General features: G+C 32.4%; 1 protein-coding gene across 2 annotated transcripts; it reads left to right on the top strand.

Annotated features, from left to right (window-relative positions):
• The first annotated feature begins 4911 nt into the window (after positions 1–4911).
• On the top strand, positions 4912–12466 carry LOC143080906 (uncharacterized). Of its 2 annotated transcripts, none has more exons than XM_076257070.1 (4): positions 4912–5413; positions 6859–6952; positions 7948–8086; positions 10752–12466. In XM_076257070.1, exons 1-4 carry the CDS (start codon positions 4990–4992, stop codon positions 10980–10982), a joined length of 888 nt encoding a protein of 295 aa, XP_076113185.1. In that variant the 5' UTR covers positions 4912–4989; the 3' UTR covers positions 10983–12466. The 2 variants fall into 2 exon arrangements, with proteins under 2 accessions (XP_076113185.1, XP_076113178.1); XM_076257063.1 differs by having other exon boundaries at positions 7948–8122.
• Positions 12467–13601: the final 1135 nt, after the last annotated feature.

Here is a 13601-nt window from a genome sequence, read left to right as displayed (position 1 = left end):
TTTGTTCTGGGTCAAAACGATGTCTTCACGATCAGTGCATTGTGTTTGCACTGAGGTACATGTATGTTCCAATCTGACTAAGCTGTGGGCTGATTTTGGGAAATGTTTGATCCTTATATATAGCTCACTGTCTGTGTCTGCTCATTTCCATCTGTGCATAAACCATCTGACCCAGTGTATAAACATTAAAATCTTTGTTATAAACAAGGACTACTATCCTGAATTGGTTTTACTTTGTAAAGTCTGTTCAGATATGACAACTTTTGAATATGCAGACAGTATACTATTTGTTTCGTGTTTTTTGTGAGCTTGTGTTTTTTTCACTTCTATAAATACGTTAGATTAGAAATTCCTTAAACTTGTTTCTTGTTTTGAGATTGGTTTATAACGTAACTATAATGTGAATGTCATACAAGTGAGTGGTTTAGCTAGCTATAAAACAAGGTTTAATCCACCATTTTCTAAATAAGAAAATGTTTGTAACAAGTCAGGAATATGACAGTTGTTATCCATTAGTTTGAAGTGTTAGAGCTTTTGATTTTGCCATTTGCAAAAGGATTTTCCGTTTTGAATTTTTCTCAAGAGTTCGATATTTTTGTGGTTTTACTTTTCAGTAGATTCAAACACACCGAAGATATCAAACTTGATTTTAAGTGTGGCTATTGATTGAATGAGGATTTCGTATGCTGGAGGATAAGAATGCATACAGAACTATTGCAAAATGAAGATACTTTATAAAAGGATGGTATGACCTCGATAGTATGGTTCAGTGATCATAGATATAAGATGTTGTATGAGACAACTCTCCATCGAAGATGCAATTTATAAAATTAAACCATTATAGGTCAAAGTACATGGAGCCTCGCTCACACCGAACAGCAAGCTGTAAAGGGCCACACAAATGACTAGTGTAAAACCATTTAAACCGGGAAACCAACGGTCTTATCTATATAAAATAAAACAAGAAACGAGAAACACTTATGAATCACATCAACAAAACACCCCTACTGAACATCAGATTCCTGACTTAGCATGGAATAAGGTCATTCCAAAGTAGCATAATGTGAGGCTGATAACATATCACATTAACTTCCTAATAACGAAACCATATCGGCTTTAACTATCCAAAAGGTTGACATAAACTTGATTTTTATACGACCGCAAAATTTGAAAAATTTTTCGGTGTATATTGCTATCACGTTGGCGTTGGCGTCGTCGTCGTCTGCGTCGTCGTCCGGCGTCCGAATACTTTTAGTTTTCGCACTCTAACTTTAGTAAAAGTGAATGGAAATCTATGAAATTTTAACACAAGGTTTATGACCACAAAAGCAAGGTTGGTATTGATTTTGGGAGTTTTGGTCCCAACATTTTAGGAATTAGGGGCCAAATAGGGCCCAAATAAGCATTTTCTTGGTTTTCGCACTATAACTTTAGTTTAAGTTAATAGAAATCTATGAAATTTTGACACAAGGTTTATGACCACAAAAGAACGGTTGGGATTGATTTTGGGAGTTTAGGTTTCAACAGTTTAGGAATTAGGGGCCAAAAAAGGGCCCAAATAAGCATTATTCTTGGTTTTCGCACAATAACTTTAGTTTAAGTCAATAGAAATCAATGAAATTTAAACACAATGTTAATGACTACAAAAGGAAGGTTGGTATTGATTTTGGGAGTTTAGGTCCCAACAGTTTAGGAATTAGGGGCCAAAAAGGGACCCAAATAAGCATTTTTCTTGGTTTTCGCACCATAACGTTAGTATAAGTAAATAGAAATCTATGAAATTTAAACACAAGGTTTATGACCATAAAAGGAAGGTTGGTATTGATTTTGGGAGTTTTGGTCCCAACAGAATAAGGGGCCCAAAGGGTCCAAAATTAAACTTTGTTTGATTTCATCAAAATTGAATAATTGGGGTTCTTTCATATGCCGAATCTAACTGTCATGACTGTGTATGTAGATTCTTAACTTTTGGTCCCGTTTTCAAATTGGTCTACATTAAGGTCCAAAGGGTCCAAAATTAAACTTAGTTTGATTTTGACAAAAAATGAATCAGTTAGGTTCTTTGATATGCTGAATCTAAAAATGTACTTAGATTCTTGATTATTGGCCCAGTTTTCAAGTTGGTCCAAATCGGGGTCCAAAATTAAACTTTGTTTGATTTCATCAAAAATTGAATAAATGGGGTTCTTTGATATACCAAATCTAACTGTGTATGTAGATTCTTCATTTTAGGTCCTGTTTTCAAATTGGTCTACACTAAAGTCCAAAGGGTCCAAAATTAAACTTAGTCTGATTTCAACAAAAATTGAAATCTTGGGGTTCTTTGATATGCTGAATCCAAAAATGTACTTAGATTTTTTTATTATGGGCCCAGTTTTCAAGTTGGTCCAAATCAGGATCTAAAATTATTATATTAAGTGTTGTGCAATAGCAAGTCTTTTCAATTGCACAGTATTGCGCAATGGCAAGAAATATCTAATTGCACAATATTGTGAAATAGCAAATTTTTTTTTAATTAGAGTTATCTTTCTTTGTCCAGAATAGTAAGCAAGAAATATCTAATTGCAAAATATTGTGCAATAGCAAGATTTTTTTTAAATTGGAGTTATCTTTCTTTGTCCAGAATCAACTTAAATCTTTGTTATATACAATATACAATGTATATTCACTTTTTACTACCAACTGATAAATTATAATAAATAACATTCAGTGATAACAAGCAGTTTTTTTTACATCTTAATATTTTATGATGTATTTAAATGAGTAGTTATTGTTGCAAACTCCATTAGAAATTTTAATTGAGATTAGTTTTGGAATAAGGGAAAGGGGGATGTGATTAAAAAAATTGGGTTCAATTTTTCTCATTTGAAATTTCATAAATAAAAAAGAAAATTTCTTCAAACATTTTTATGCCCCACCTACGATAGTAGAGGGGCATTATGTTTTCTGGTCTGTGCGTCCGTCCGTCTGTCCGTTCGTTCGTCCGTCCGTCCGTTCGTCTGTCCGTCTGTCCCGCTTCAGGTTAAAGTTTTTGGTCAAGGTAGTTTTTGATGAAGTTTAAGTCCAATCGACTTCAAACTTAGTACACATGTCCCCTATGATATGATCTTTCTAATTTTAATGCCAAATTAGAGTTTTTACCCCAATTTCACGGTCCACTGAACATGGAAAATGATAGTGCGAGTGGGGCATTCGTGTACTGAGGACACATTCTTGTTTTGAGAGGATTAATATTCAACAGCATAGTGAATTGCTCTAAGAGAAAACAAAAATTTTAAGTTCATTAGAACACATTCATTCTGTGTCAGAAACCTATGCTGTGTCAACTATTTAATCACAATCCAAATTTAGAGCTGAATCCAGCTTGAATGTTGTGTCCATACTTGCCCCAACCGTTCAGGGTTCAACCTCTGCGGTCGTATAAAGCTACGCCCTGCGGAGCATCTGGTCTCAAATTTCTCAAATTCCAAATTTTTTAAAGTTTGAAGAAGAAATCTTTAATTGCACAATATTGCGCAATAGATTTGTAAGATCTTGACATTTGTTTTGTGTCAGAAACCCATATATTATTTCAAAAATTTGATCACAATCCAAATTCAGAGCTGTACGTATCAGGCATGAATGCTGTGTCCATACTTGCCCCAACTGTTAGGGTTCGACCTCTGCGGTTGTATAAATCTGTAACCATTGCCGATTGGGAGGATTAAATATTACTCATGTTCCTCTGTTTGTCCTTCTGTAGTCCTACAATAAATTCCCATTCTATTACTTTAGTTTGCCTCATCCAAATGTAATAAAACTTTACCACAATGCTCATGATGCTTATTACCACAAAACACAGATAAAGCAGGAAATTGGTAGGCGGAACTTTTACTTTTCTAGAGTTATGCCCTTTACAGATTAAAAAATCGCTGATTTTTTGTTTCTGTTTTCTTACATGATAACTTGAGATCGCCACAACCAATGAAACTTATACATATAAATGGCTATCACCACAAAACTTAGACCAAGTTTCACTTTTAGTGTTCTTGAAGACAGGTATGTCCCTATATTATGTTATATGCGAGATACATATACTAATAGACCAGTAATAATTTTAAATTATTTTATTTTAGCTTCTGATTTACCACCCCAGAGAGAAGAGGACAATGATACATTCACCACAATTCAAAATGTGCCATCTTCTATTACTAAACAACCAATTATACAGCCAACTCAAGGAATCACACATGTTCCGCAGAGTCGAGATCGAAAAAATTCTGACAGGGATTATGTTCCCTTGACTAATTGTAGAACTGGAACCGTATCAAGAAAACCACCTTTATTAAGGCCAGATAGTGTTGATAGTATACCAGATGAAATAGCCCCACCACCACCTGTTAAAAGGGGCCAAGTGATTGAGGACGATGTGTTTCACACACAAGTGTATGATATGCCACCAAAGGCTCATGATATGAATGTGACTATGCCAGCTCCTAAAATATGTACATCTTCAGAGTCATCATCCAAAGATGATTCTACATTAGATGTGTATGATCCCATCCCCAGGTCACCCCCCTCGTCACAGTCCAAGTACCCCTCGTTCATCAAGTAGTGGAAGTCATAAGGCAGACTCAGCTTATTCTTCACAGTCAGTCCTTACATATGATTATCCTCCAAGTTCAGAAAAGAATGTTGTGAGTGATGAAACTTATGACTATCCTCCAACAAATCCTCATAACTTGCCAAAAATGGACGATGTCATAGGCGGATCCAGGGGGGGGGGCCCTGGGGGGCCCGGCCCCCCCCTTTTGTGGGAAAAATTTGGTTGATTATATAGGGAATCATTGAAGCATGACTGGAGCGGGCCCCCTCTTAGGTCAGTCAACGGGCCCCCCCTTAGGAAAAGTTCTGGATCCGCCACTGGATGTACCTCCGGTAAGACCACCCCCGCCAAAGTCGTATCTGCAACAACAAGAACCATACCAAAATATTCCTCCAAATAGTAAAATGTTGAATGAAGGAATTGATAGTTTAGACATAAATAAAGTTGTTCCTATGTCAACAAACCTTAGTGCAAATGTTCCGTTATCTTACGATTTTCCGTCAAACAATGCTTCTACACAAAGTGCATATGATTTTCCGACGTCAGGACAGAGTGGTTCTAGTTTATTAGTGATTCCTCCACCTGGATGTGGTATTGATTCCCATAGTTACATAAACGCTGCAACACGACATGTGTCACATGCACATGAGGATATGTATTTAGCAATGGACGGTCTTGTGCCGCCTGCTGTAGCAGATAGGACATCTTCTATATCAGATAGTGGGAAGTCACATGACAGTTACACTCTAATGTCTGAGGTGAATGTATACGATCATCCTCCTCCTCAAAGGCCACCTAGGATTAGTAAAGTTATCCCTAAACCTTGCAGTAAGTCAAATTTATTCTATTACATTTAAAAAAAGGTGACATGGCGTAGACAATATTTGTTTTGCTCAAACGATTATTTGCACATCTTATATACATGTAGAATATAACTCAATTATAAATAGTGGCAAATGTTAAACTGTTATCTTTCCTTATAAGAATATGTCTAGAAGACACGAAAATTGAAAAAATAAATTGTTGAAAGTCATGCAGACACTGAACTATTATTGCTTAAATTCACATCATTTCTACATTGGAGGATAGTTGTCTCAATTCGCTTTATATGGGTTGTATTGATTTCTAGGTCATTAAAAAAACAGGCAAACTAAACTTATCTGCACTTTTTACACTCAAATATATACCTTAAGCTGTTACATCATCATTTTGATTGATGTAATGATAAAATAGGGACTACAGAATATTTAATACTTCATATACACATGATAAATGTAATATTAAAAAGAGAATGACACATAAGGAAGGAATTAAGAGCTAAAATGATGATTGACACTTAATACAGTGAAACCAAATCTTGCATAAACTGAAAATCTGTATAAACCAAACATATTCGTAAGCACCGTCATATTAAATTATGTGCATTGTGGATTTGATAAAACTTAACCGGCCAAAACCAAACAAAATCAAAATCCTGAAGAGGTTGATTTAAACAGGTTTCACTGTAATTTGGTATATAATTATCTTGTTATTACAATTAACATGTGAAATATTTTTTATAGTTTCATATTTGGCATGTTTGGTTGTTAAACAGTTCTTTGGGTCAATCTGACTTAAACTTGACATGAACTTATGAAGTGGTACGAGAATAATGTACATGATCAGTCCCATGTTCATAATGTAATACCAGAAAAAAAAATCATTTTTATTGCTGCATTTTCTACAGATACTTACATGACTTAAGAGTGATTTAGATAGCTCCATAGGTGAATTTTAAGCTTGTAATTTATTTGTATGCATGAGTGTATTTATTCACACTTACCAGCAAAAGTAAGATATATATATATGTGTTTATTATTCTTTAAAAAGTCTCTGAGATACTAAAAAGACAATGAAGAAATGGCCTTTCTAAATTTGGTGTATGGGATATTTTTAAGGTGTCAATGCAACTTATTTTGTATTTACTTCTTCTCCAAAATGATTTTGAACCCCTAATGACAGGATTGAGAATTATATGAAACTTTTTCAGAATCTTCACCATATAACTATTTTGCACCTGACATGAATGAGATTGAGGAGTGACAGTTTACCTTGAGGAATAGAAAAGACTATAATTTCATTGTTTGTAGACCATCTTTGCTTGAATGTATGTTTATGACATTGTCATACTGTTATCTAATTTTAATACGTCATGTTCTCTTTTGAAAATATTTTCCACAATGCTTTAGATTTCCTTATTATGAATTGACAACTCTATTTATTTTACTTTTCAGATGGTGATGCCTACACAAACATCTACAAAAATGAGCGAACACGAAGCTTAAAAAAAAATAACACCATTAATAATCCACCATTTGACTTTCCAAGGTTTGTATTTCACTCACGGTTTGTGTGCTCTTTATTTAAAAGTAAAATTTTGTATTGACAAAATTGTATTTATTATGTTTACATGTATATGAGCTCGCCAGAGTTTTCAACTTATTTATTAATTGTAAACCATTTATTTACAGTTCAGGATTACCCTGAAATTTCAGATTTACCATTAAATATGATTCTATTACACCTTCTTACATGTCTTACAGTCATATATATATTTCTAATGAGACCATTTGCAAAACACCAAACAATATATAGATATAAGATGTGGTATGAGTGCCAATGAGACAACTCTTCATCCAAGTCACAGTTTATAAAAGTCAATCATTGTTGGTCAAGGTATGGTCTTCAACACATAGCCTTTTTGGCTAAGGAAGATGGCAGGCACCTTGAGATTTCAGTGAGTGCGCTCGTATTTTACTAAAACTTGCACTTTTACTCCAAACTACTGAACAAGTTTCCAAAGAAAATTGCCATATAACATTAACACTTCATCTTTGCTATGAAGGAAAAGTTTGAATTAATGCAAGTAAAACCCATATGAGGTCTACATTTCTAGACATCATCACTACTTTTGAGATTTTTAGAGACCCCACCATAGTGGAGAGAGCATTAGGGGGTTAAAAGGAAATATTTATTAAGGATACTTTGATATAGCAGTGTACATGTAATATGTTTCTCTCTAATGATTTTAAGACAATATCAAAACCCAATTTATCATTTCTTTTAAAAATTGTAGTTTTCATATGTCACTTCATTAGGCATTTCGTTGCTATTTTTAACGACTTCACAATAGGAAATTCAAAAGAAATCCAGAAAATTGAAGTCATAATTAAAATTGTACTAATCATTTGCCAAGAACAAAGTTTTTACTTAGAGATGAGATATATTTTTCTTACAACAATCTAGAAATATGAAAAAAGCATGAGAATTAGAGAAACATGTATTCATTAATCCTGAATTTGGCAAATTTTTTATATTCACAGTGGCCGAGATCCGTATGCTGGTAAAATATCTCGATCGCTCCAACATAGCATACCTTTACCAAAAAATAATAATCCACATCCAGATTTAACTACAAGTTCAGAAGATGAGGAGGATGATCGCATAGCTGACATTGACCAGGTAATGGTGCCATATCCATATGAAGAACATCAAAAGGTACGCATCATTCTGATCATTTTTTATCCAAGGGACTTAACTCTGATATAGATCCAAATCTCTACAGTTTATTCCTTTTTGATTCCTTTTTCAAGACTAAATGGTAAAAAATATCAGTTGAAAATCATTCTTTTTAGATGTGTCAATTCTTTAAAATTCAGTCAAATATATAAAAATGTGCTAAGATTCAACTAATGCATATATTTTTGTTCAATATTTAGCTTATAGTAAAATTTAAACATGGAATAAAGTTTTGTATTGTTGTCAAAAAGGAGATCACTAACTTACAGGCAAAATATAACAGCAGAGTTAATTCCCTTTATGAGTTATCCTCCCCTTTTTCTTCAATATATTGATGTTGTAATTCTTTCCTCACATTTACCTTTCTAAAATAGTTTCCTTCATTATCTTTCTGCATGATTATATTATTTACAACCAGAATAATTACATATACAATTAGAAATCTTTAAACATAGTACAGTTCTAGCATAGATATATAGATGTATCTCTAGGGAATTGATCTACAAATAATTTGAACTCTGTCAATGAAAGATTGTGATTCTCCAGCCACTGTATATAAATAAAAGATGTGGTATGATTGCCAATGAGACCACTGTCCACAAGAGACCAAAATGACACAGAAATTAACAACTATATGTCGCCGTACGGCCTTCAACAATGATCAAAGCCCATACAGCATAGTCAGCATGACTGTTTCCTGGAGCTAGCTTGCACAGTGAAAATATACATGATAATCCAACTCTTATGCCAGTTTATTTGCAAAGGCTTATTTAGTAATTATTCAAGAAGGAAGTGTTGTAATGGGCCCATTTGGCTGAAAAATTGAAACTAAACAAATTGAGATGGCCTTTGTCTAAAGATAATTGATTGTTGTGCAAATTTCAACTTGTGATGAACTTTAAATAAATAAATGAAAATTCACAGAGATTTTGCGAAAGTTAAAAGCAGAAATTTGATTTTTCCTTTTATATAAAAAAAGAAATAAGATGTGGTATGATTGCCAATGAGACAACTCTTCACAAGGGACCAAATGACAATATTTTGACATATATGAAGCTGTGAGTTGGAAAAAGAATGCATATCCATAATCAAACAAAAGTATTAAAAACATGTAGGGAGATGATTATTTAGACAAAATGGTAGTAAATTATTAAGTTGATATTTGCATGTGCTCTACATATGCAGGTACACATAAAACTAGTTTAAACAGCCTGTAGTGCATCCTGTCCTTTCAGACCGAATCTTTGCACAATTAGGTCACTTTGATCTACAATTTATAATTAAGTTTTGCATTAAATTGATATCTAGTTCACTATAAGTTATGAGATAAATCTGCATTGATTCCTTGTATTATCTTTGTACTTTCCAATGATTGGATCATCAAAACTCATATACTGATGCATTGTGAGAGGAAATAAACATCTGATAAAAAATAGGCTGCTGTGACTTAAAATTCATGCTTTAAGGCGTTAGATTTACTTTGTAATTTTTAAGCCATATAGGAAAGGTGTACTGACATAAGTGGTCTCTAAACATGTTAACTCCAAATGGAGCTTTCCTTAGTAGAAGCCATATTTACTATGTGTATCAGCGAGAAAAATGTAAAAGCATAAAAATATAGTATATAAGCCAATACACATAATTAACAGCGCCTGTGATGTTTCATAGCCTGACTGTATGCCAATACACATAATTAACAGCGACTGGTGATGTTTCATAGCCTGACTGTATGCCAATACAGATAATTAACAGCGCCTGACCCATCAGGCTATGAAACATCACAAGGCACTGTTATTTACGTGTATTGGCTTATATACTATATTTTTATGCTTTTACTGTGTAATTTTGATTTATCTCTATTTGTTTAAGGAGATTTAACAGTAACCAAAAACTAGGAGGCAAAAAACATAAACAACTTTAATTTGTATTATATGTAATTCCTGGTTGTAGATATAAAATTCTTGCATGTCAGAATGATGTTCACACCCTATCTCCAATAACCTGTTCAGAATGATGCTTTATACCTTATTTCTTTGCTATATAGTCATTTTATTTTAGTTTATATTTATAGTTATTTTATGCATTTTATTTGACTATCTTTATTTTTTTTTAGGAGAAATGGTGCACTTTACTATGTGAAGATGTATTTACATTTTACTACATGTATAAACAAAGACAATGCCATCATAAATTTCAGTGTATTTATGATCTTACAATATTATGATGGCCTTTATGTAACATAAATTTGTGAACATATAAAGTAAAAACAATTTGATTCAGTATTTTTCTTATTAAATGTGGAAAAAAATATATAAAAACAAAGCAGAAATAGAAATCCTTAACTTAATCTGACAAATATAATACTAGCTTATAATAGGGATTAAAATTTAGAATATTACAAGATCCTGGAATAATCTTCATCTGAAATGAATCTATACTTGAATTCCTCAACGAAATTTAATAAGTGTGTGTGTTACAGAAAAGAATACATTATGTGTGATTTACACAAGTTTCACCATATGAACTAAACACTTTGACACACTTACATAAAATTCATTTTATTGATGTTTGAGAAAGGCTAAAAGAATGTTTCATTTTCACATTTTAGAGTCAAAATTGGAATAAAGTGCCCCCTTCTATGAAAAGTGATAAAGATGAACTGAAATATTTAGAACTGGACCTGGTGGACCAACCTACAAGTCAACCGATACATCTTACACATGCAGAGACGGGGAATAATACACCCACTGAATACAGAGAGATAGACTTTGTAAAGACTACAGCTCTCAGGGAAGTGAAAAAGACTGTGGAGGGACAAAGAAAACATGATGAAAATTGATGATTGCTGAAGATTATCCTATCAAATTGTTTGTGTTATATTCAAATTGCATAAGATCAGATGTAATGACTTTTTTGATTGGATAATATGAACTGCATATAGTTCATAACATATTGTATTGTTTTGCATAGCAAAAACATCATAGTTTGGTCTTTCAATGTAAGTTTTTAACACATTTTTTAAAAGTAATATTATTTTGATTATGTCAAATCAAAATGTATAGAAAAAATTTCCTTAAACAATTCAGAATACTTAAAGGAAAATCAAATTTAGCACAATGAAAAAATTTTTTTTTTAACCACTGCCAAATTTGATCTAAATTGGATATTTTATACAATATTTTAAAGTTGAAGGACAAAAAATTAAAATAAAAAAACTTATTTTTAAACTTTTCGATATGGAACTGCAATTGCTGAGAGTACTTCATAACTGTATGGTATGTTTTGAATATGTTCTGAGTTATCCAATCAAAAATCTTGTTACATCTGATTTTTAAATGTTAAGTTTTGTTATAAATCTGTCTATTAGCTTCTGATTATTTCAATGTTGTATTGTAAATCAACTATCCTTAGTATTCATTCCATTGCATTAACTTCTAATTGACATTGAAACTGGTTTAATATGAAATATATTTTCATGCATCAATTAAATTTTGTAGCACATTTAGTTATGAAATTACTAACATTTCATAACAAAATTGACTTTCAGATTGTTATATTTTTTTGTTCACTACTGCCAAATTTCCAAATAAATAAATTGCAATTTTGAATTACCTTTTAAAACTGTTGGTAGTATCATATTAAAAAATTGGCAGCAACATAAGTGAAAAGTTCATGAAAAAATGAGCCTATCTTTTCTGATAAAGGTTATGACTTGATATCAAGGTCGTAGAACTAAATTGTATGAAAACAATGGAATAACATACAATTATTTATATTGTATTTACAAATATTTCTTGTTTTGTCTCGGTATTTTTTATGAAACAAGTTCCATTGGCGACACATTAATTTGTTCTTTAACAGTATTTTTCCATTTTACGCCACTTTGTGATTAAATGATTTTATTGTACATAGTATTCCTAGTGTTGTGACTCCTGTCACTGCCAACATCAGTAACACTCTGTAAAAACTTATGTTATGCTTCCCTTTATAAATTAGAAAACAGCAAATTCAAGATATTTTGAAGTTGTAAAGTTCTTCTGTTTCGGTAAGTCCAATAGGATTTTTATTTAATATCATGTATTTGAAAATATTCATTTTAGGAAGTTGAGAAATGGTACTTGATAGTAATAGTAAACATACACACTTTTTGGTTTTAAACCAGATCTGAATCATTTATTGTGTTAAACAATTATTTTGGACAATCAGACATCATTATATTTTGCATTTACATAGATGTATCTGCTAAGAATGGGTGTCTGTGAAATTTTAAGCATTTAATGCACAATTCATGTTCACAAATAAAGATTCACTGAGTTTCATGAATTTTTGGGTATTAACATTTTTATACGACCGCAAAATTTGAAAAAATTTTCGTCGTATATTGCTATCACGTTGGCGTCGTCGTCTGCGACGTCATCGTCGTCGTCCGAATACTTTTAGTTTTCGCACTCTAACTTTAGTAAAAGTGAATGGAAATCTATGAAATTTTAACACAAGGTTTATGACCACAAAAGGAAGGTTGGTATTGATTTTGGGAGTTTTGGTCTCAACATTTTAGGAATTAGGGGCCAAAAAGGGCCCAAATAAGCATTTTCTTGGTTTTCGCATTATAACTTTAGTTTAAGTTAATAGAAATCTATGAAATTTTGACACAAGGTTTATGACCACAAAAGAACGGTTGGGATTGATTTTGGGAGTTTTGGTTTCAACAGTTTAGGAATTAGGGGCCAAAAAAGGGCCCAAATAAGCATTATTCTTGGTTTTCACACAATAACTTTAGTTTAAGTAAATAGAAATCAATGAAATTTAAACACAATGTTAATGACTACAAAAGGAAGGTTGGTATTGATTTTGGGAGTTTAGGTCCCAACAGTTTAGGAATTAGGGGCCAAAAAGGGACCCAAATAAGCATTTTTCTTGGTTTTCGCACCATAACGTTAGTATAAGTAAATAGAAATCTATGAAATTTAAACACAAGGTTTATGACCATAAAAGGAAGGTTGGTATTGATTTTGGGAGTTTGGTCCCAACAGAATAAGGGGCCCAAAGGGTCCAAAATTAAATTTTGTTTGATTTCATCAAAATTGAATAATTGGGGTTCTTTGAAATGCCGAATCTAACTGTCATGACTGTGTATGTAGATTCTTAACTTTTGGTCCCGTTTTCAAATTGGTCTACATTAAGGTCCAAAGGGTCCAAAATTAAACTTAGTTTGATTTTGACAAAAAATGAATCAGTTAGGTTCTTTGATATGCTGAATCTAAAAATGTACTTAGATTCTTGATTATTGGCCCAGTTTTCAAGTTGGTCCAAATTGGGGTCCAAAATTAAACTTTGTTTGATTTCATCAAAAATTGAATAAATGGGGTTCTTTGATATACCAAATCTAACTGTGTATGTAGATTCTTCATTTTTGGTCCTGTTTTCAAATTGGTCTACACTAAAGTCCAAAGGGTCC

This window comes from Mytilus galloprovincialis, chromosome 1 (assembly GCF_965363235.1).
Source record: "Mytilus galloprovincialis chromosome 1, xbMytGall1.hap1.1, whole genome shotgun sequence".
NCBI classification, from domain to species: Eukaryota; Metazoa; Mollusca; class Bivalvia; order Mytilida; family Mytilidae; genus Mytilus; species Mytilus galloprovincialis.
Note: the sequence above shows the minus strand (reverse complement) of the source record. Positions and strands in the feature narration are given on the sequence as shown.

What these genes read in the sequence shown, in the direction of transcription:
- LOC143080906 (XM_076257063.1), top strand. Translation starts at nt 4,990, where the DNA reads ATGTTGAATGAAGGAATTGATAGTTTAGACATAAATAAAGTTGTTCCT. An exon ending in AGTTATCCCTAAACCTTGCA is followed by an intron (nt 5,414 to 6,858) that starts GTAAGTCAAATT and finishes TTTACTTTTCAG; the next exon opens with ATGGTGATGCCTACACAAAC. An exon ending in CCACCATTTGACTTTCCAAG is followed by an intron (nt 6,953 to 7,947) that starts GTTTGTATTTCA and finishes TTATATTCACAG; the next exon opens with TGGCCGAGATCCGTATGCTG.